Genomic DNA, 24671 nt, shown 5'->3' on the forward strand with positions numbered 1-24671 from the left:
ATCATAGCCAAAAATCTGAAACTATAAACCAATTATGTATTTTAAAAATCTGTGCTTTCCATTCTCTAGTAACTAGATATTATCACATAAAAAAATAGCAAGAGTAGCCAACCACATAAATTTGCATCCACCATGATACAGTGTCATAAGAATTGCCTTATCTTATTGCAACATACCAGTAAATATGACATCTTTCAGATCATAGACTTCAGAAGTCTTCAGTGACTTTTTCATATGCATTTGGAAAGATTTGGAGGATTGCTTATGACCATATTATGTCCCTTAAAACAAGTAATCTAGGATGTGTTTTGGCTTGCTGCAAATTTTCTGAGAAAAAAGCTTTAAAGAAAAATACTTTTGTCATTTTACAACTACTAACAAAGAAAACATCTTGCTTTCAAAAGTTACGTTCTTATCAGTAAAATTATCTGCCATTTAATTATATCATTCCTCTTTACAGTCCACGAAACAACATTCATTTGTACCTTTTTCTCCCCATTACAGTTTTAAAGGATTTCAGAACTTTGATTTTTTTCTGATAACTCTGCTCAAAAGTCTCTGGTTTGGTCCTGAAGACCAAACCCTTTTTTAAAGCCTCTCAATTCACTTTGCACTCTGCTTTGTAATGGTAGATTACTGCTCATGAAGACCATCTCATTTAATAGAGGAGACAAACTCCATATACTGAGGTGGGAGAGTGTGGGCAGGATATAACATTTTAGTCACTGACATCATCTCATAAATTGAGGGAGAAAGGAAAGAAGATTATTAAAATAAACAGCTTTAACCTGAACAATGAGAATGAAGACTGGTGAGGTATACTTGATTCCATTGCCACCTAAGGGGTTCTTCAGTGATGGCAGTCTGATTCCTCTCTCCCGCTGATCCTCATGCCTGCAAAATTTCCTTGTACACATGGCAATCTGTGCCTCTGATCTTTGGGCTCACTTCAGGGGCAGACTACCTCTACATGTGTTTTTAATTCCGAGCGACCACCAGTTACAGAACAGGCAGAGACCGTGAATGCAGAATTCCCAACTGCAATTCCAAGTACCTGGGATTTTCTGAAGCATTATGACATAGACAGAGACTGCACAGTGGAGGGTGCACAGAGAAGGGCTTCCAAGCTTTCTCTTTACCTACTGTATCATGCCCTTGGAAGGCTCTTGGTGGTCACAAAAGTGTTAGACAGGAAGAAACCTACTTTTTAGAAAATTGAGATATAATTCATACACCACACAATTTACCCACTTAAAATGTACAACTCCGTAGTTTTTAATGTGTTGTGATATATGTAATCATCACCACTCAATTTTAGAACATTGTTATCACCTCAAAGTAAGACCTAGTACTTCACTGCTCCTCCCACCCCACCCCACCCCACCCCACCCCAGCCCTAAGCAACCATCACTTATCTCACGTTTCTATGGATTTGGCTACTCTGGACAGTTCATGTGACTGGAATCATGACATGGTTTTTATAACTGGCTTCTTTCACTTCGCGTAATGTTTTCATTATTAACTATACATATATACATATATGTATATTAGCTATATACATGCTCTCGTGTCATAACATGTATCCTATGAGTATAGTCCATTCCTTTTTATGGCCAAATATTCTATTATATGAGTATTGCCACATTTTGTTTATCTGTTCATCCATTAACGGACACTTGGGTGGTTTCTACCTTTTGGCTATTGTGATTAACGATACATTCATATACAAGTTTTTGTATGGACATGAATTGTCATTTTTATTAGGTATACATCTAATTGAATTGCTGCATCATATGGTATAACCTTATCTGTAATCATCTGAGAAACTTCCAGACTGTTTTCCAAAGGGGCTTCAAGATTAGGTTCAAATTTTTTTGCATCCTCACCAATACTTGCTGTTCATCAGACTTTTTCATCACAACCATCCGAGTGGGTGTGAAATGGTAGGTCATTGTGGTTTTGAGTTGCATTTCCCTGCTAATGCTTATTGGCCATTGGTATGTCTTCCTTGAAGAAATGTCTATTCAGACCCTTTGCCCATATTTTCATTGGGTTGTCTTTTTATTATTGAGTGGTAAAAGTTCTTTATTCTGGATACAAGTCCCTTTTCAGATCTATGGTTTGCAATTATTTTCTCTCATCCTTAGGGTTCTTTTCACTATCTTCATGGTGTTCCTTGAAGCAGAAAAGTTTTTATGCTTGAAGTCAATATATGTTTCTTTTGTTGCTTGTGTTTTTAGTGTCATATCTAACAATCCATTGCCGAATCTGAGATCATGAAGATTTATCCCTGTTTTCTTCTAACAGTTGTATAGTTTTCATAGTTCTTTTAAGTCTTTGATCCATTTGAATTAATTTTGATGTATGGTGTGAGCTGAAAGTTAAACTTCCATCTTTTTGCATGTGACTGTCCAGTTGCCCAAGCACCATTTGTTGAAGAAGCTATTCTTTTCCATTGAATAGCCTTGGAACCCTTGGTAAAAATCAGTTGACATGGTTTTGTTTCTGAACTTTCCCTTTCATTGATCTATAGGTCTGTCCTATGCCAGTACCACATTACATTGATTAGCATTGCTTTATGATGAATTTTAAAATCAGGGTGTATAAGTTCTTCTACTTCTTTTCAAAGATTGTTTTGGCTATTCTGGATCTGTTGTAATTCTGTATGAATTTTAGAATCAGCTTCTCAGTTTCTATAAAGAAGTCAGGTGGGATTCTGGTAGGAATTGCATCAACTCTGTAAATCAATTTGGGGAGTATTGCCATCTTACAATTAATTTTTTCAGGCCATAAACATAGTGATATTTTTCCATTTATTTAAGTATTCCTTAGTTTATTTTAACCATTTTATAGTGTTCAGAGGATACATTTTGTGTTTCTTTTCTCACAATTTTTCCTAAGTATTTTATAATCCTTCATGCTATTGTAAATGGAATTGTTTACTTAATTTCATTTTTGGATTATTCATTGCAAATGCACACAAATATAATCAGTTTTTGCAGACTGATCCTGTATCCTGCAACCTTACAGAATTCATTTATTAGTGCTGATAGTTTAGTAGATTCCTTAAGATTTTCTACATACAAGATATATATCATCTGTGACAACCTACACTTTAAATACAGACCCCCCACAATCTACCAAACTTCCAGAAATGAGTTCCAGAGGTCAAAATTAAACTCTGTTAGGGTTCTGAATCTCCATTTTATACATCTTTCCTCATCACTATCAACTTGTTTCTTTTCCAAGTCAGACCTTATTTGAGATCTTTTATGATGAAGAGGGATGCACAAATCCCAGAAGTTTCAAACACAAGTCAAAAAGAGTGACACTACTGCCCCCCTATGTTGATTTTAGCATGTCTTACATTTCTGTTTATGATAGAAATTCTTGGAAAAGTAAAAATCGTTGCTGCCACTCATAATTTTGGGAGAAACAAACCTAGAACATTCTTATTCTTACCTTTTATCAGGCTACTGGTTCAGATGGGGGCAGAACTTCTGGCTCCTCTAACCTCTCTGGGGGCAGAAATGAGTGAGCACTGCTGATTACTGTACAACTGTGTGGGAGGTAGGTTTAACTGACAAGTCCATCTGAATTTTGGTAGCAGCAAAAGTAGCACAATTAATTAATCAGCAAGGTAGCACAATTTTTAGATAAAGACTTCACAGGAATCTTGCAAAAAATTGGCTTGAGAAAAGTTGGTATGGAACTTAAGAGTACAGAATGTGGATGAAAAATCACAATCCCATTTGTTTCCCATATAATAGGAAAAATCATCAGTTACATGGTGAATGTCAAGGGAATTTCAGGCCTACAGAAAGGATCTTAAACAGGGGGTCACTCCTGGAACAGAGAGGAACAGGAATTCAGTATGTGGCAAAGTAGCTGACATGAACAAGAAACATCTTCTAAATTTAATTTTAATAGCTTTATTTTTCTTATAACTAAATATAAAATAACCATAAATTTTCTGCATGAAACTATTAAGAAAGTATAATAATCCTACTACTCAGAAATAATAAATTAGCATTTTGGTTTAAGTCATTACAACTTTTTTCTATGTACATATACACAAGAGATAGGATAATATTTCTTAGGTGTTGACTATGTCACATATTCTATGCATTTTATGTGGATACACTCACTCCTCACAACATCTTTATGAGGGAGGTAATATCATTACCCCTATACAGTTATATTTAAGTGGACCACACTATATGTAGCATCTCTTTTTAAAATTTAATATATCACAGACATTTGCTAAGAAACAGATGTGTATCATCCTTTTGGTATCCTCACAGTTTTTGCTATGGATATATATTACTTTGTCTAACCAGTCCTTTTTGGTGTTATCAACATTATCTTTGCAGGTATAGATCTCAATGCATCATTAAACATTCGGCTTTTTGCTGATCCAGTTGTTCTTTTGGGATAAATTAACAGAGTGGTATTTCTGATTCAAAGAGCATACACCCTTTAAATTTTGATACTTTCTGTCCACAAAGCTTTTAAACTCCTGCCCACAAAGTTTTAACTGGTTTACATTTCTATAAAACCTGCATGAGTAACCCAATATACCAATGATGAGTAGTAGTCTTTTTAATAATTAGTCTGATAGGTGAAAAAAATCAGTGTAATCTTAAGTTGCACTTACTACTATTAAGACAATATTTTTTCATATATTTAATAATACATTTATTTCTTCTTTAGGAAATTACCCACACTTGTCCTTAGCCTGTATTTTTATTGAGTGTTGGCAGTTTGCTTATTAATTTGTAAAAAATCCTTATATTGAGAGAATTAACCTTTTATATTGAAGAGAATGTCACAAATGTATTTTCCCATTTTGTTGTTTATGGTGTGTTTGTGCCATAAAGTTTTATGTTTGTTGCCAGATCTGTTGGTCTCTTTTTTGGTTTCATACTTGGTGTCATGTTTGAAAGGTTGTTTTCATCCTCAAGATTGTAAATACTTGCTTATATTTTCTTGTAGTAGTTGTAAGTTTTAAAAATATTTTAAATATTTAAACATTTTATCTGGCAGTTGTGTTTTGCATATGGTATAAGGTAGATATCTAGCTTTATTCTTTTCAAGTAGATAAAAGTTCTCCTGGCATCACTTATTGAATAGCCTCTACTCTGGAGTCATTATTTCCCCTTTATTTGCCAAAATGTTATTAGTCAGACCTTTCATGACTTTTTTGTTAAAAGTGTTGCTTGCTAATTAAACCAGGTAGAGGCTTTAATATTAACATAAGGAACATTTTCTAACTTAGCAAGTTTACTTCTTGAGTGATAAAAATAGCTAACTTGTGTTGAGCACTTACTCTAAGTCAGTCACCATACTATACCTTTTCTTGGATTTTCTCATTTAATCCTTAACCCCCAAACTTATGAGTTTGATACTGTTCTTATCCCCCATTGTACAGATGAGAAAAATTAAGGAAAAGTACAGATAAACTGCTTAATATTATATAACTGTTATGTTCGGTCATGATTGGAACCCAGATTTATCTTAATCCAGAGCCCATAATCTTAACTCCTATATACTATCCTGCTTTACAGAATACTTGTCAATAGAGAATTTCAGATTAGTTCCCCCATCTCCTATCAGTAAAAATTAAGTACATGCCCAAATTACCCTCTAGTCATACAAAATAAAATTGAAAAGGGGAAAAAAAGATAACTCATTAATGCGTCTGTCCCTGATGATACTCACCCACTGCAGATAAGATTACATGAGATCACTGAAAAGTTAGGCTAAATTTATTTGGGGAAAATTATTTCTAAATATGATTGGGTCCTAAAAAGTTCCACCACCCTTCTGGTGATTCACTGAAACTATTTAATTTCAAAAACATGCTTTTTATGTTCTTCTTATACTAGGTGTCACCTAACTTTTCTGTTCCTTGCTATTATTCTCCTTCCTTCTGCCTATCTTCAGATGTTTTGTGAAATTCTAACTAGAAAAAAAAAAAGAGTATAATTAATTGGCAGTATTCCCTCCTCGCTATACTCAGGGATATAACTCTCTATGATATCTTTAGGCTTCATAACTCTTAGGTCAAAAATTCCAAGTCTGGGATACTAGATTACCAGTACTTCTGATTTCCCATTATGGTTTTTGACAGAAAAATAAACAGTATAAAAAATCAGTAGGGCCAGTCTCGTCTTATTTAGGTGTTACAATATAGGTTTTGCCAAGAAATAAAAGTTCAAACCATAAAGGATTAAACCAAAGTATCACAAAACCTGAGAGTGATTCCCTCCCCCCCACCTTCCACATAGTAAATAATAGCCATTTATAGATTAAAGAGAATTTTCAAAGTACTTATCATTAATTGAAACTAAATTGAGACTGGAAAGACGTATCTACATATTTTTCAGGGCTCACTTATGAGCTAAGGGTAATGTAAATCCTATAAAATGCTAGTATTAAAAAATTGTTAGTTCAGAGATGACACATTCAGAGATTCTGACCATCAGAAATTTAATAACTATATTCAAATACTTGAAAAATGTTTTAAATTATTTTGAAATGTTTGCATATTCCACAAAGTTACCACAGTGGAATAGATTTGAATTAAGCCTAATCTACTGATTTAGGTGTAATAAGGTTGTAAGTATTTGGATTTCACTAGTTATTAAATAGTGTGACAGTCTATTATAAAGATTTAGAATGTCCATTTGTAGAAATATTTAAAAATAGGAGTAATACCTAACTCACTTGACTGATTAAGCTTAATTCCCTTATTTGAGGCTACTTTATTTCTCAAGTACTTTTATAGCATAAAGCAAATACCTTATCTTCTCTCTCCACATAATAGATCCACGTAAGTAAACAGATGGTTTATAAATACCCAAAAAAGAAAAACTAAAAAAGAGAGTGCACTGTGTAACATTGTAAAATGTTGATTCTCTACTGTACTTAGCTGAAACATTAAACCTAAATAAATGAAAACAAATTTCTGTAACAGCCTTGAATAAAAAGAAAGTCAAGCTATGTCTATATTTTTTACGTAGTTCTTTATTTAGTAAATGTAGAAAATCTCTAAATTTAAGATTCAGAAGGAAAGTTGTAAACCTCTGCTTGGTTATTCCCATTGCCTAAAATGCTCTGCAGACCAAGAACCAAGTAGGAATCTTAAGTGTTTTGGCATATCATTGACTTCTGGTTCTGCTGTTTTCCCTCTCGGAGTTTTCACACTCCTAAGGGCACTTGACTCCTTTCTAGCTAGACTGCTATCTTAGGAAGACGGACAACTAAGTGAATAAGTGCCAGTCTTAATCAAAAGCGACTTCATTCTTGGTCTAGAGATTCTTGGTCATAATACTGCTTATTAGTCAGTTGCCATTCCAGTATACCAGAACCCTCTGTGACCTATATGAAGTGACAGTAAGGGTCACTGTTAGTCATACTTGTGTCTTGTCCCAGAGCCCAGTCTTTTTAGGCCAGAAGGGATACTTTCAACTACTGATCTGTTTCCACTGAGTAGTAATCAGAAGCCTATCAGTACTCCCTTAAATATTCTTAAGGAAGAAAGAATGGACATGAAGGAGAAAAAAAAAAAATCACAGGACACTAAGGGATACCTATAACACTGTCTTCCAAAGTGCAGGGCCACTCCTATTTGATGACTAACACAGGAGAGCAGCAACAAAGGGAAATGGGTATTTGACTCTTGTCTGTTGTAGCCCATCTCTTTTCTCTTGCCCCTTAAGGACAATGCTTTGGTACTTTCTACCTTATTCTTATTCTGTCCACTCCTCTCTATATTAATGCTCTGATTTTTTTATTTTGATAAGAGACAAAATAATTAACAAAAGGATAAGATCCTATTTTATTGAAAACTTTTCTGGTTTGTATCCTTTCCTTACCTACCGATTATCTCACCCTGCTTAAATCAACATGCACATCTCCATTCATTCTCTTAGCTCATTATCTTCCTTGTTGTAAGCTGTCATCATGCTCCATAGATGCACAGTTTATTTGGGAAGGAAATGATGGATTCCAGCAAGAAGAGCACAGTACAATAAGCAAGAGCTATAACCTTCGAAGAATCAGACCCAAGTCACAACATTCTAGCTATGAGCAACAGGAGGCAAGTCACGTATTCGTAAACTGGAAAAGCTCTACGCAAATCCATGGTGCTATTATCAGTAGTAGCAATATAATTACCAAGTAAGTCCTTTGTGGCTAGAGAATACAAGTAACACATAGAAATATGATGGGATAGAATTCCTGTCTAAAAAGACATACTATTGTTTCAACATCAGTTGGAGTTACTAAAATATCAGGTTTAGAACTGACCTGCTTTATCTAATATTTAGAGACATATGGTAACAGAGTACATATGATATACATTTTAGTCAGATCTTTTTTTTATCACAAATATCAATTACAAGGTATACAAAGAACTGACTTATTAAAAAATAGGAGGAAATTAAATGGTGGGATAAGAAATATTTTATATAATTTCAACGTTGTGCTACAGTCTTTTCAACTATTTTTATTCCCATTATCTTTCATACTTGATGTGCCCTGTGGAAAAAGAGATACCTCTGTATTTCATAAAATACAAAAACAATAATAAGGAATAAATTTACTAAATTCACAAATTCATATGATTGTTTAAATTCAAATCTTTGTGGTTTTTTTTTTTTTAGACTATATTTTCAGAATTTATCACTATTGAAATGTTATTTCATGGCAAGGCTTTAGAGGTCTATACTGCTGCCTACCAAAACATACAAAAGATTGATGAAGAAGAAGATTTGGAGGTAGGACTATATCTATCTAAGTTAAGTTCTTCTCTTAAGATGGAAATATTTAAAAGAAAGCATTAATCTGTATGGGTAAAAATATCTTAAGTTTGAATACTACAATGGCTCATGTTACTGTGTGCAGTCCCAAATAGCTCAACTTTTATGATTTTCTCATTATGTATTTTTAACTTAACAAATTCACCATGGTAAAGTTCCAAGAGTTAATTTATTAACAGCTAGTTAATAAGGCCATTACATGAAATACTGTATCATTTTGACTGGTGATGTAAGTCACTTAAGTGTGCTAACCATCACATTGATTAGTGCTGACATTTGATTGCTTATGCTGTGCAGAATACCCAAAGCTTCACATGCATTTTCTCATTCACTGCTCAGAATCCTATGAAGTAGGTGCTGTGGTTTTTCACATCTTATAACTACAGAAACAGGTTTAGAGGCTTTAAGTAACTTAACTTGACCACAGCCACTTAGCTAGTAAACAGCAGAATCAGAATTCTCACCAGTTTTGTGTGATTTAATCAGTATGCTATGAAGTTAAGTGTAGGTTTATAATAAGGCTTGCTTTGTACTGATAGTTAGATGCAAATGCAAGTAGCCAACTAATGTTAGAGCATCTAAATATCACAGCCTGGCTTCAACAAGCACATCTGAAGAGTAACTGTCCAACCCTCTTACCTTTTAAAGGGAGGAATAAAGGCACAAAAGTATTTTTGCTGAAATAGATAAAATATTACACACAGACTTTGTCCATATTATCTCTATAGTAGAAGTGAAAAAGACCAGATAATCTCAAGATATAACCAGAATTGTCTATTAATGAGTGATAGAATTTGGGAGTATCTGCCAGTTGACAATTTTGAAGATTCCCCCAGTTGTTTATTTATTAACTAACTATCCATAAAGAGTTCACCTGGGCCTTCTCTTCCCGCTACTCCACTGGTTCCAAGAAATTTAATTCATAAAATCAGATTACAGTTTGACTAAAATGAAGAAGGATACATGTTTTAATATGTGTACATATGTTTTCCAGTGTCAAAACTCATCTTAGTTTTATATCAGTTATGCACACGTGATATTTCTATTCATTGTCTATCAATAGATGGCTTCCTAAGTTTCCCTTCCTTCCAAGTACTATAGCTAAGGTTTCTTAATTTTCACTCCTTTCATGTCCTATCTTTTAAAAAACAGATCAAGCTTTTATCTGTCATTTGTAAAATAATAGTAAATGTTTATATATAGCGATTACTTTGGACAGCTACTGATCTATGCATTTTAATTATATTTTAATCCTCCCATCAACTTTGACAAAAGTATTTATTGTCCTCCTTTCTATGGAAGAGGAAACTGAGGCAGAAGTAGATTAAGAAACTTCCCAGAGGGTCCCATAACTAATAATGCTGGAAGCCAAACCCAAAAGTCCTGACTACAGATACTGTTTTTATCCTCTCTATACTGTGATTAGTGTGGTTCTTGATGAGTGTGATAGGCACCATTCCCTACAAGAAAAACACTGCACTGAGTGGTAGGTTCAAAACTGATCCCTTAGTTTTCCTAGAAGACTGGAGTCCTGTTTAGAAGTATCTTCATTCTCCTTTTTCTAATGCCTCTGACATGCCATTTGTTAACTGTCACTAAAGTTCCTTCAATCTCTTTGAACCCCAAGATTTTCTTTCTCATTCCAGAGGTCCTAGCTAGTTTATTCTGTCACACCACTTCCCTTACCAGTATTCTTAATCAGTTAGCTAAATAGCTCGTGGGAGGAGAGATTCATAAAACACCCAGGATCTCAGAGCTGTGTGGTAGATACGTTTTTGGGTATCAACGTTCCTACTTTCTAATGGGGTAATATTGAGCAAGTTTTTCATTCTTCAGCTTCCTTATCTCTCAAATGGAGATCTAGTATTTACCTCATAAAATGTTCATTCAACAACTGTTTATTGAGCACCTGTTATATGCCAGGCATCACTCTGAAGATTTAGTATTATAAGTTAGAAAAGGTCTGAGTTGTCAAAGCAAAGATTTAAAAATCTACCATAGAGTTCAGACATTTAAAAAATATACAGGCATACCTCAGAGATATTATAGCATTCCAGACTTGTGCAACAAAAGGAACATCACAATAAAGCAAGTCAAATGAATTTTAAGGTTTGCCAGTGCACATCAAAGTTATGTTTACGCTATACTGTAGTCTACTTTTTTAAGTCTTTTATTTTAATTCCAGCACAGTTAACATACAGTGTTATATACTATAGTCCATTAAGTGTGCAACAGCATTAGATCCAAAAAGCAAAAAGGTGTACATAAAGAAAATATATTATTGCTAAAAAAATGCTAACCATCACCCGAGCTTCCAGTGAGTCATAATCACTGATCACAGGTCACCTTAAGACAGGTAATAATAATGAAAAAGTTTAAAATATTGTTAATAATTACCAAAATGTGACACAGAGACACGAAGTGAGCAAATGCTGTTGGAAACATGGCACTGACAGACTTGCTTGAAGCAGCATTGCCACAAAACCCTTAAGTTGTAAAAGAGTCTCTGTGAAGCACAATGAACTGCAATAAAATGAAGTATGCCTGTACTGTGTAACTGTTTTAAGTTTTATAATGTGACCAGTCCTGTAAAGAAAAAATATAGTGTGCTGTGAGGATTCTAAATAGTCTGGCGAATCAAAGAATGGTTTCTTAATTAGAAGTCTAAGGGACGCGTAGGATGCCTGGCAACACCTGTAGGGCAAAGGACACAGATACACAAAGGTCCTGAGGTGTAACGAACTATAGGCAGAAGCCGTTAGTGTTCTGCCACACAGCAATTGTGGAGAGAAGGAAGCAGACTAGGGAGAGTTGTGGGACCAGGGAAAGTAAAATTCTATGAAACTGGTACCAAAAAGAAAAAGAATCTTTTGCATACAGGATTTCTTGGGAACAAGTAGAGAAAATATGTAGACAGGGACAGAGAAATAACTTGCTATTCTTCTTAAATACTTCATGCTTTACAAAGACTGCTGAGACTTATTCTGGCAACAGCTAATTTTTTTTGCAGTTAGGCATCTAGTTATATCACAAACCATCTTACCTTATTTGTTCTTCACATAAAAAAGCATTGTCAGGCTCATTTTCCCCTTCAAAAGATCACCTCTGTGCAATCACTTCAGAGCATCTTGAGACTCACTCCTAGAAGAGATCTTGGACCATATTGGGAAATGCATTATTGCCAATAAACATTCCTGTAAACCTGTTGTTTTGCATTAAGAGATTAATTTTAACATGTAGCTGGTTTAGACTTTTATCCCATGGATGTATCCTGTCTTCCATTTCCCACTTTTAACTTCATTTTTCCTAGAACAGTTAAAAAAGGAATATTGTTCTAACAAAAATACATCCCTTCCAAATACCATTTGATTCATGGTTCTTATACCAGGATATGTGTTCCTTATATCCGGTTCTTATATCATACCAGGATATGTGTTCCTTAACTGGCATGAAAACATAATTGGATCCTCAGTAACATGTTAAATAACCTAATTAGCATGACTGAATTGTCCTAAAACATGTCTCACCTCTTGAGTTTAAGTTTCACCTCTTCGCTCCTTTTGTGTCTTGCACTTCTCTAAGGTTTAAAGAAATGCATAGAGAAATCCCTTAGTTTTGAGTTTCTTTTCCCCAAAACATGTCGTTAACATTCCTTTATGTTACAATCTTAAGCTGGGAGGAGTTGCAAAGATACAACAGGGCTCCTTGCACTAGTGTTGTAGATACATAATTACAGAACAATGAAATGATAGCTGTATTGAGGTATAAACAGTAAGCGCTACTGACTAGAGAATAGGAGAAAGCAGAAGATGGCATTTGACTTGGCTCTTGAATGATGAGTGTGCTGGAATTCTAGGCTGAGGAATCAGCATTGCAAAGGCAGAGTATAACATATTCTGCATATAGGTAAATAGGCTAGAGGTGAAGAGTGATGAGTAGGTTTGAGTAATGTTAAGCCTTGGGTGTCACTATTTGGACTCTAGGTAGGGAGGAGCCACAAAGTGTCTTAATAATCATACTTTGGTCTTCAGTAAGATAATTCTAAGTAAACTACAAAGAAAGATGTGCAGAGTCAATAAATTAAAATAGAAGTGCCTCAGATGAGAAATTTAGGGAGAATGCCTAGGATTATAGTTTGGTCTACTCAATGTATCGTAACATCTATCATTGTAAAGGTGAATGTAGAACTACACTAACACAGTAGCCCCTAGGCATATGTGGCTAGAGTTAACAATTCAGTTCCTCATTCACATGAACCACATTTCAAGGGGTAGTAGCCACATGTAGCCTGTTTAGACAGCAAGCATTTCAGTCATCTCAGAGTTCTACTAGATGGTTGGTCTAGAACAGAGAAGTAGTTAGGCATGTTAAGTATGGCTATCAGAAGAGAGCCTATAGAAAACTGGTTGAAAGGTAGCCATTAAACACTATATAGGTAAGATCTTCAGAGAAAAGGGTAAGAAAAAAAAAAAAAGTGGCCTAAGGGAAATCCTTTAAAAATATTTAAGGTATAAGCAGTAAAAAAAGAGATGTGAAGAAATAGGGCAGCTAGCACATGAAAAGAGTTTAGAGATGGCATACCTGGAAAAGAACTTTCATAACAAGGCCAGGGAGGATCAAAGATGACTTTGGTGGTTTGAGGCAAAAGCAATTTCAGTGGAAAGTGAAAGCCCACTTGTAGTTTTTTTGACAAATGGAGATGAAGGAGAATATTTGAGAAGTTAAGGAGTAAAGTTATATCTTGAATTAAAAAAAAAAAAATTGATCTTGAGCCTATTTGCTGAGGGGAAGGAACCTGTGGAGAAAGAAGGCTTTTCTTTTTTGAAGTCTTAGATATAGGAAATATGCACCTTGGAAAGACTCAGATGACATTAAATAAAAGGGGTGGGGTAAAGAGTTGAGGAAAAAGGGAGTGAAGTTGAAGAAATTCACATCTGACAACATTACCTACCAGTTTATATATTAGAGAAATGGGGGAAGACAAAAAATATAGATAGGCTTAAGAGAGTGGTATTTGGAACTGTTGCCTTAAGGATAAAAAAACTGACAAAAGGTGTTTCAGAGTCTAGTGAGATTATAATCCATAAATCACAGTGGCTCCAACCTACTCTGAAATGATGTACTGTCAGAGTACTGCGATGAAGTTAAATTGATAAGAGTTGAGACAGGAGAAGACAAAGAATCAAAGGTATGACTTGCAGCCTCTCTACTCAGAAGCATCCACTTTGAGGGTAGGAACTCCTCAGCAGAAGCTCTCAAGTGATGGTTTCAGAACCCATCAGCATCTTAACCTGGTTCAAATAAACTTTATAGCTTTCATCTTTAAAACTTTATTTTTTGTAGTGCTTTTTTTTTTTTTTTTTTTTTTTTTTTTTTTTAATTTACAATAATAGAAATTTGTTCGTGGGAGGTGGAGGTGAGCAGGTGGGTATGGTTGCTTTAAAAAAAAAAATCTTAACTAAGAAGAACTTAACATGGCTTCCTAGATTCCCATCGTTTGGTATTTATTTTATAATGTTGCTTTATCATTGCAACAGGTTTTCCGAAATTCTCTGTATCCACCAGATTATTCATCCCGTTTAGATATCGTAAGAGCAAATTCAAAGTCCCCTCTTCAAAGATCACTGTCAGCTAAGTGTGTATCTGGAACAGGTCAGGTAAGCTAAAAACCGTAATTTAAAGGAATATGAGCAGCTGCCTTTGGTATTGTTCAATACATTTTTAGTTTCCCTTATGTCCTGACTTCATATAACTTACCCTCTTACAGAAGATGATTGGAAGATTGCATTAAGTGCAGCTCTGTTATTTATTTTGTATACTGTAGTACATAATACTCTCTACAGAACACTTGAGAGCAGAGGTGGAAAGGACAGGAGAATGCTAATCTAGATTTGTTTTCAGATGTAATATGAAGAGCATAGATTCTGAAGTCAAACTGCTTATGGTTTAAATACCACTATCATGACTCAGTGAAAATTATACCTAAAAAAAGTCTTTTTGCTGAACATGATCTTAGATCTGGAAGCACATATCTTTAGGTAAAAAGTCCATTTGCTCATTTCTTCTATATCCAGAAAGCCTGAGTTACTAGATGTCTACAACTGGGAGGGGTGTACAGCCTTTTTCTTTTAAGAGGCCATACAGAAAATGGGCCCAAGGTGTATGTCCCAAATAAGGGCAGCCATAAACAATACATTAACAATTCTTTATGGCAGTGTTATAATAAAACTTTATTTACAAAAACAGGAGGCAAAATGGAGTATAGCTTGCCAACTTCTGATCCAGAGATCAATACTTTGTTTCATATCTAGCCTTCAGAATTTAAAATTGAGCAAAATAGGGGCACTTGGGTGGCTCAGTCAGTTAAGCATCCAACTTCAGCTCAGGTCATGATCTCAGTTTGTGAGTTCAAGTCCCACATCGGGCTCGCTGCTGTCAGCACAGAGCCTACTTCAGACCCTCTGTCTCCCTCTCTCTGTCCTTCCCCACCCCCTTTGATCTCTCTCAAAAAAATTAATAAATAAGATTAAGCAACATATTTTCAAAATACAACTTGTAGGTAAATGTGACCCAATGACTTCTATTTTCATTTGGTTCTCTTCTAAGCATTTATTTACTGCTTTATATGTATACGTCTCTCTCCCCCAAACAACTCACATTTTTATTATTTATCAGCATAAAGTGCCTTGCATGTAAATTCCATATTATCTAGTATTATAGTACAAAGTTTGTTTCTATTGAGAGCTAATAATGTTACCAAAATTGGCTAACATCTGTGTCGTACTTTAGAATTACATTATCCTAGGGTTTCTTGACCTCCACACCATTGACTTTGAGTCAGATAATTTGGCAAGGGAACAGGGAGTACTGTCCTGTGCATTCTAAAGATGTTCAGCATCACTAGCCTCTACCCACAAGATGCCAGTAACACACACAAACACAAACCCCCAGATGTAAAAACATTGTCTCCAGACATTGCCAAATGGGCTTCAGAAAGGTCTGAAGCAAGATGACTTCCCAAGTGGCAATGGTCAGGACTTAAAAGCAAGTAGTGAATTCAGACTCACTCCATTTAAATCACAGTAGTAAATTTTAATATTTCAGCTGCCTAGTTGAAATAGTCTTGGCATATTATTTGCTGTCCCTTTGATGATTCTCATATTCAAATGCCCATTTTTGTGACCTAAGAATTACTTAACAAAATATTTTCGATATCCATAGTATACTGAGTATGTACTTTTCTCTGAAGTGTTTTGTTATTCAAATACTAGTACCCAACTGGAATTGGTTAATTTCATATTTTTGTTCAAAAACAACCTGATATATGAATGAAAAAGCTCTGTAACTGTTTTCAACCTTAAAATATAAGAATTCATAGGGAATTTTATTACTGAAAAATTATCATCTTCCTGAAACATGTTCTATGTGACCTTCTCTATAAGGGCATATTAAAAAGATACCAAGTATGTAAAAATATTTTAAGTTAATATTTTTTAAAATGTGTTAACTTTTAACAGGTATCTACCTGTCGACTAAGAAAGGATCAACAAGCAGATGATGATGAAGAGGATGAAGACTTAGATGTTACAGAAGAAGAAAATTAATTTTCTTAAGAAAACTTCATATTTCAATTTTCATCTTGAATGACTTGGCATCCAGAATTACTACACTGTAAAACTTTATACTGGCTTCATACTCGTTAAACCTCAAAATGAAATCCTCCTGAAAATGAAAATTAAAGGAAATTTATGCTGACCAAAAATGAAGGTTTTAAAAAATATTACACACCAGCCATTTCAACATCCTATCTAGCAGTATGTGATTTTTGTATAGGTTCCATTAAAAAAAAAAAAAATTACGTATTTCAAATGCATTCCATATTAATGCACTATACCTAGTTGAGGTTGCAATAGAAATAGATGACAAAACACAAGAGATCTAACAATTCCACTTGCTTTCTTTGCTTTCATTGCCAAAAAAAGGGTCTTTACTCATTCTGATTAAATACAAATTCTGTTCCATAAAGCCTTAATCAAAAGGACAAAGGTTTTTTTCCTTTACTTTTTTTTCACTTTTACTACAACCTGAAGTTTCATTATTTGATACATAATTTACTTTTCATTAAGTGTCATTACTTTTTATTAAATGTAATGGGACACTAGGATATCAGTGTCTTAAAACTACATAAAGCAGAAATTTTTGACTCAAAAAGAAAGCCACATTCAGCCTGACTCTGGTTTTAAAATGAAAATGCTGTCATACTAAAGCATTATACATGGTACTATAGCTTTTAGAAAGCTGTAATTTGGTGGAATGTTGCCTAAGAAACATCATGGAAAACGATAATCATTTAAAAGTCTATAAAAATTTTACCAAACCACCATCTAATTAATGAAAGAGTATACAGTTACTTTTACTCCTGAAAATAATCAATTTAATCAGAGCCTTTCAGTATGTCCAATACTTTTGTTTCTTTGGATGGGGACTGTACTTTTGTTATTTCATGGATACCAGTCAGGCATATAAAAATTGTGAAATTTATAAAATTTGGGATAACCACAAAAGGCAACTATTCACAACAAAAATAAAGACTTTCTAGAAAGCTTTTTTGACTTTGTTATTCATGGTTCTGTTAACAAAACATTGCTTCCTGAGAATAGCCCTAAATGATAAAATTACTTCAGTACAAAATATTCAGAATGTTCTAAAACCCTAAATAAATTAAGACACTAAAGGTATCATTACATTGCATTTTATTTTCTCAATATTTAAACGTGGTGTTATAGTTGGGAGGAAAAACCAGGGTTATAGTATTTCTCGTTTATTATAGCAGCTCACTTCTCTTAGCATTAGTTGTCTGTCTATAAAATTAAAACAGTGCCTTATATACAAAGCAATCAGCAAATAGTTCTGATATAAAATGTATGCTCTGCCTACTTCAAAGAAATCTTCTAAAGACAAAAGGATTACTATACATAATACTTTCAGCAATGTAAAATTAAGTTTCTTTTAGACCAGACTTAGGTTGGCAAACTATTTCTTAAAGGGCTAGGCAGTAAATACTTTATAATCTGTGGGCTGAGAAACAAAATTAAGGCTATTACATAGATAGTTCTATAATCATTTAAACCACCTTTAAAAATGTAAAAACCTCTTCAGGTTCCTAATTAAAAAAAAAAAAAAAAATAGGTAACTGGACCAGTTACTTAGCCTATAAGCCTCCACATATCTCCAAAACAGTTTAAGTTTTTTAGGGTTATTGAGAATAAACCACATAGTTAATTCATAATTATAAGCCAAATATATAGTACCTAGTACAACTCCTTAAGTAATAGCTAACACTTAATACAAAGATGGAGGTGATGGGGTCACTGCTTAATAGGTGATCTATGGACCAAGAGCTACTGCTCTTGAGAATATTCTTAGTAACTGATAAAAAATAAACTCTTAATGATTCTTAACTATCTCCTGGTTTATGGGATCAAGTTTACTTTCTAGATGATAACTATATTTTTCAGATACCTTCTGACAAAAAATGTTTGGTTTTAAGATAGTTAACATGTTGCTAGGTATTAAACTAGAGAACCAGTATGCTCCTAGTGTACCTGACGTGTCTGGGAACAGGAGAAAGTGGCTGAAACAGTTTTCCCCCAAACTATACCAGGGTCAAGAGTGCTGATCCCTGCACAGTTTAAATCCATTAACTTTTGATTCCCTTAAAACTTAGCAGCCTCTTGCTTATCAGTAACCTCCTGTTGATCAGAAGCCTTACCAATAACAGTTGATCAACACATTTTGTATCTGTATTATCCACTATATTCTTACAATAAAGTCAGCTAGAGAAAACAAAGTATCAACAAAACCATAAAAATATTTAGTGTTATACTGTATCTATCAAAACAATCCTACCTATAAGTGCACACTTGCAGTTCAAACCCTGGTTGTTCAAAGTCAACCACATTGATGGGTCTATGAGAATTGAGTGCAGTATTCTCTTTTATGTTTTTGAAATTGGTGTGCTGTTTGTCCATCATGGAAAATGCCCTGATTTGTTACATTTGCCAATTTCCATTGCAAAAATACTACCATGGCCAATTTAACATAACCAATGACAGCAGAGCTGGGAAAATGTGCAAAAATGGTTCCCAACCAGTAGGAGCCAATTTTCTCTACTTTTTTATTTTTAAAAGTTAATAAATTTATTAAACTAAATGGTTATGAGTAAATTATATCAATTCATTAATTTTACAATCATAATACAAAGCTTCTGTTTACTATTGTTGACCTCTTGTCTACTATCACCTCACACCCCAGCCCATTTGAGAAGCAGTTCCACATTACAATGTATTTCACTTTTAGGCTTCATCTTGGCTCTTACTGATATGTATTTAGGAAGGGTTTTAAAGTCTTCTATACATTCCTCAAGAAGACTGATCAAATGAACCATTTATATAATCTCTGAGCATTTAAAAATAGTCATTTCTTCTTCTTTTGTTTTTTGTTCATTGTGTTCAGTTTGCACATTTATCATTCCCCTGGCTATTTGTAAGCTTACTAGTTTAAAGAGCCATATTGATGTGCTTTTTCAAACCAAATTTACCAGTTTATTCATTCTACTAGCAAGTAAGATATTCACAATAATTAAAAACACAGAAACTTTAGTTGCCCTCTCTTAAGTTTCTTAAATCACTGAAGATTCATCCAAAATAGTGGCAAATGGCTAAATACTGACAAAGTATTCTACTTCTGCAAAATCCTATTATTAAATTACTAAGCTACCACATATAAATTCAAATTATATTCTTATTTGCTCAATATGAGAAACCTGTGAATCACAGAATTGAGGAAAATTAACCTGGCTTTATGTAAACTATATAAAAGGCCAACCAAAATCAAATCATATTTGATAAAATGAACAATTTTAAATTAGAAGTCAATTTATGATATTATTATCCAAGAGAAGCCCTGGATAGATATATAAAAACTTTTAAAGTTATTTTGTCTTTTATGAACAATGAGCATAGTAATTTTGGTTTTTTAATGCCACTTTAAAGCAACAATGGAGAGAAAGAAAACATCATTTACTCAAGTATTTTTAGCACAATCTTACCAAAATTAAAAGTACCATTTAACAAAAGTTAGTAGGCAAAAGTGTTAAGAGCATGAACTGGAGTCCAAGGTCTGTCTGGGTTGAACCTGGCTCCATGATTTACTAGCTATGACTTTAGGCAAGTTACTTAACCTCTAAACTTCATTATCTCACTTGTGAAATAGACATAAGTAATACCCCATACTTCTTAAGGTAATATTTAAATTGAGATTGAGATTATGCATGTAAAGCACTTTCACTGCCTAGCACACAGTAGGTGCCCAATAAATGTTAGCCACTATTATGGGTATAATAAAATCAAATGCAGTGTTTGTAAAACGTCTACACTAAATATCAAAGAAGTAAAAATGCAATCTCACAAAAATCTGATTATATTTAGTTATTGAGTCTTTGGATACAAAGTCTTATAATTTAAAAATGAGAACCTAGTAAAAAAAAAAAAAAAAAAATGTTCAATGAATCATCACTAAATTCTTCCCAGAACAAACTATATCCATTTATCAGATTCTTCCCAGCATAAGCCTAAATGTCCCCTTGTACCTATAATTACTTTTTTCTTTTAAGTATTTGGAGTTAATCTTACCAGTTTGGTTGATGAGATATGGAAAACACCATAAAGGTACACAGCACTCTATGCTATTATAGGCTATTTGGTCCATCCTATCATAAATATGGTCTAAGATAGCTGTTGAAAACTTCACAGAAGAAGCTGTAATCCTTTTTTCTTTTTATACAAATACAAGTAAAGTTAATTAGCTGGTCTATTCAGTTGCAAATTTTTTTATTTTTATAAAACTTTGCAAAGTTATGAACATGGAAACTTCAAGAATCTCCTAAGCTTTTTACACAAGTAAACTTCAAGTTCACAGTCTGTCCATTTTGAACTATTTATAATTAATGGGAGGCTTAACACAGTAATATCTCAGACAAAGAAGAGGGCATTAATTCTGTAGGCAGTTAGCAATGCAAATGCTAAACCTGAACAATAGTCACTGACCATTTCCTTATACAGTGTAAAAGATGTAGACTACAGACCAGAAACAAAAGTGAATATAAAACTTATCTTCCCCAAATACAGGTCTACTTTATACAAATCTTGAGGTTTATCCATGACATCAACAAAAACTAATGCACTCAGGGAGTTTTCTCCCCAACTGTCCAAAAAAGGGGGCATATATAATTTTAAATTAGAAAAAGTGAATGGTAATTTGCAAGCAAAAGAAAACCAGATTCACATTCTACTATTTACATTTGTTCTATTCACAAGTCAAAATGTTTCTTTTCATTAGATAATTAAAAATAAACACTTAAAAAAAAAAAAACAAATGCATTTTACTGCATCAATACTGTGGGGAGGTAATTCTGAATTTAGGAATGCTCTCTAGAGCAACATTAATTTAACTTTGCGTGGGCCAACTGGCCTATCACTTAGATCTTTAATAGCAGCCATAGCTTCATTATAGTTTATCATAGCAACAATGGCTTCCCCTGTAGGTAACCCTTGCTCATTATACTGTATTGAAACTGAATCAGGTATGATTCTATAACCATGGAAAAAGTCTAGAATTTCGTTAACATTAGCTTTAAATGGAAGATTCATTATCTTAATAGGTGTTAGTCTACCTGAACTACAATTTAATTTTGGGTCGGGCATGAATCTCCCCTCGGGAAAACTCCCCATACTGCGCTTTCCAAAATCAAACTTGCCACCTTCTGGGCGACCAAAATTCACAAAAGGACGATGACTTCTAAAGTCATCGGGTGGACTCCTAAACTCCTCACCAGGAGGTCTAAAACTGTCAGGAAGTCTAGGGTCCTCTTCTGGAGGTTCCCTGAGGTCTTCTTCCGGGAGCCGCCTGAAGTCCTCATCAGAAGGGCATCTAAAATCTTCCTCCTGGGGGCTCCTGAAGTCCTCATCAGGAGGATGCCTCAAGTCTTCATCGGGAAGGCCTCTGAAATCTTCATCCGGTGGGTGCCTGAAATCCTCCTCTCGGGGGCGCCTTAAATGTTCCTGGGGTGGCCGCCGGAAATGCTCCTGAGGCGGCCGGCGGAAGTGCTCCTGGGGTGGCCGGCGGAAGTGCTCCTGAGGCGGTCGCCTGAAATGCTCTGGGGGTGGCCGCCTGAAGTGCTCCGGGGGCGGCCGCCTGAGATGCTCCGGGGCCGGCCGCCTGAAGTGTTCCTGGGGCGGCCGCCTGAAATCTTCTTCGGGAGAACGCCTGAAATCCTCCTCGGGAGAACGCCTGAAATCCTCCTCGGGAGGTCGCCTGAAATCTTCCTCCGGAGGTCGCCTGAAGTCCTCCTCGGGAAGTCGCCTGAAGTCCTCCTCAGGTGGTCGTCTCCACTCCCCTTGGGGAAGCCGTCTAAAGTCATCCTCAGGAGGCCGCCTCCAATCCTCCTCAAGAGGCCGCCTGAAGTCTCCCTCCGGGGGCCTCCTCCAATCCTCCTCCGGGAGCCGCCTCCAGTCCTCCTCGAGGGGTCGCCTGAAATCCTCCTTGGAAGGCCGCCTGAAATCCTCCTCCGGTGCCCGCCTCCACTCCTCCTCTCTGGGGTACCTGAAGTCCTCCTCCCGAGGGTATCTGAAGTCCTCCCAAGGACGCCTGAAATCCTCCTCAAGAGGCCGCCTGAAATCCTCAAGAGGCCGCCTAAAGTGTTCCTCCCGAGGGCGCCTGAAGTCTTCTGGGGAGCGCCTGAAGTCCTCTGGGGAGCGCCTAAAATCTTCTGGAAGGCTCCTATCAAGCTGTCGGAAATCCCCCTGGGTTTGCTTGAAATTGTCCAGTTGCCTCAAGTCCTCCTGCTGATGCCTGAAGTTTTCAGAAGGACCAACTGAGTATATTGGTGGATCGCTGGAGTCAAAAGAATGGGAATGGTCATCTCTATCACGTGACTGTGAATGGTCTTGCACTCTCTCACTGGACATCAAGGAAAAATTTACATCAAACTCCTGCATTTGTGCCTCAGATATAAGTCTTAACAATACCTCTGTCCCCAAGAATCTCCGTCGGTTTAAACGTTCGGCTTTCATGGCTTGTTCTTCTGATTTGAATTTCACCAATGCTTCTCCCAGACCAACTCCTTTGTCATCATAAAGTAAGTAAATGTCATCCTCTGCAAGAGAAAAGTCTGCAAAGAACTTTTGCACTTCAACTTTTGTAACATCAAAAGGAAAATTTCTTATATATATACACAGTTTCTGGCCAGGGTAGCCTTCTTGAGAGTATTTTTGTGAAATATGTCCAAGCCTCTCTTTTTCTATGGACACTGGTCTTTTCTTTTCATAACATTCAATGAACTTCAGCATTTGTTTTCTAGAAACAGGATCAATATGAACAGGACGATACTGTAAAACAGTCTTATGTAAACCCAGAGCAGTGTTATAGTCTTTCAGAGTTTTGAACATTACAAAGGCATATCTTGTTCTTCTTTCATCTTTATATAAAAACCTAATCTGTTCATTAGTCAGATCAGTATCTCTAAAGAAATTTCTTAAATCTCTTTTGTTAATACTTAGGGACAGATTTTTTAAGTGAACATAAAATCCGAGAGGAGAACGAGAACGTGTTCTTCTGGGAGATTTTGAATGAGATCGTTTTCGAAAATGTCTATCATTAATTCCTCTTGGTGGAGAATGTTCTTCAGTTCTCATAGGAATGTCAACCTCCTTAATTGCATTACCACCAAACTCAATCCACTGTTGTTCTGAGCCTTGCATTACTTCTATAAATCTTGAACCCATAAAACTTCTATGACATTTAAGACCTCCTGAAGCATCAATACATGAAGCAAATTTTACTATGGCATCACCATTATTTCGGCCATCGTGATGTTTTAAGAAAATTACGCCATCCACACACAAACCAGAAAAAAAGACACGTACATCATCTTCATTTACTAAGTAAGGCAAACCTCGCAGAAACAAGTAAGGATTCTCTGCCTTCAATGGCCTTGTCTTTCTTGGCCTTAAATCACCATGTCCTGTACCATTAGTATGAAACCCAGCATCTTGATTAATTGGAGAGCCATATCCAGAATTACTTGCTTCTTCTTTAATAGCCTCAACAAAGTTAGATAAGCTGCCAGCCCCTGATGCCCCAGATCCCGGTCGCTCTCTTCCTATGCGATCAGTTCTTTTCATTTCTATAGTCTTCTGCATTTCTGCCTTACTACTAAGAAAGAGCTCTACAGATGAATCCTTGATAAACCCTCCTGAACGACTTATGGCACGTCTTGCATCTTCATCTGTTGCAAAAATAATAAAAGCCTCCCCAACTTCCCCTCCAATTATATGCACTCCTCCATCAGGAATAGTCAATCCCGTGAAGAAGTGACGAATATCCACAGGCCCCGCAATAAAAGGAAGCCCCAGTAAACGGATGACTACAGCCATGCTGAGCTCAAACCACAGCAATAATGACCTGCAGACAAAAAGGTACACATAATAGCAAGTCTTATTTGTGAAGTACCTTATCCCAAACTAAACTTAATAATTACTTGGTTCCTACCTTCTTCAGCATTTATAAATGAAAACAGGGTAAGAGTTCACAAAAAATATGGACAGTATCTAATTTCTTAGAAAAAGAATAAACCTTCTCCCATCTAAACATACAAATAAACCAACTACTTCGGAGAAATATTTCATATCACCTATCCTATATAGTATGAACATCAAAAATATCAAATCTTTGTAAATCTGCCAAGCACTGCTTCACAACAAGACCAAAAACTATTTTCAGACTCAC

The 24671-nt window shown here is 35.3% G+C and overlaps 2 protein-coding genes across 7 annotated transcripts in view; one reads left to right on the forward strand and one right to left on the reverse strand.

Moving 5' to 3' along the window:
• The window catches only part of CIBAR1 (CBY1 interacting BAR domain containing 1), a 27396-nt gene extending 9966 nt beyond the window's left edge, over window positions 1-17430 (forward strand). Inside the window, exons 7-9 of the mRNA XM_060610900.2 lie at window positions 8670-8783; window positions 14363-14482; window positions 16343-17430. Of these exons, the coding sequence (XP_060466883.1) occupies window positions 8670-8783; window positions 14363-14482; window positions 16343-16429 (321 nt within the window). The 3' untranslated portion in view covers window positions 16430-17430. The remainder of the gene's footprint in view (window positions 1-8669; window positions 8784-14362; window positions 14483-16342) is intronic.
• RBM12B (RNA binding motif protein 12B) overlaps window positions 139-24671 on the reverse strand; it is a 28220-nt gene continuing 3687 nt past the window's right edge. For 2 of the 6 annotated variants that reach the window (XM_060610895.2, XM_060610894.3), the window contains exon 3: window positions 20700-24347. In XM_060610895.2, the coding sequence (XP_060466878.1) occupies window positions 21317-24319 (3003 nt within the window). In that variant the 5' untranslated portion in view covers window positions 24320-24347 and the 3' untranslated portion in view covers window positions 20700-21316. Of the gene's footprint in view, window positions 11978-12352; window positions 24348-24671 lie in introns of those variants that run through there. The other 4 variants (XR_013553417.2, XR_013553416.2, XR_013553415.2 and 1 more) reach the window with 4 other exon arrangements.

This window comes from Panthera onca, chromosome F2 (genome assembly GCF_046562875.1).
Source record: "Panthera onca isolate mPanOnc1 chromosome F2, mPanOnc1 haplotype 2, whole genome shotgun sequence".
Classification (NCBI taxonomy): domain Eukaryota; kingdom Metazoa; phylum Chordata; class Mammalia; order Carnivora; family Felidae; genus Panthera; species Panthera onca.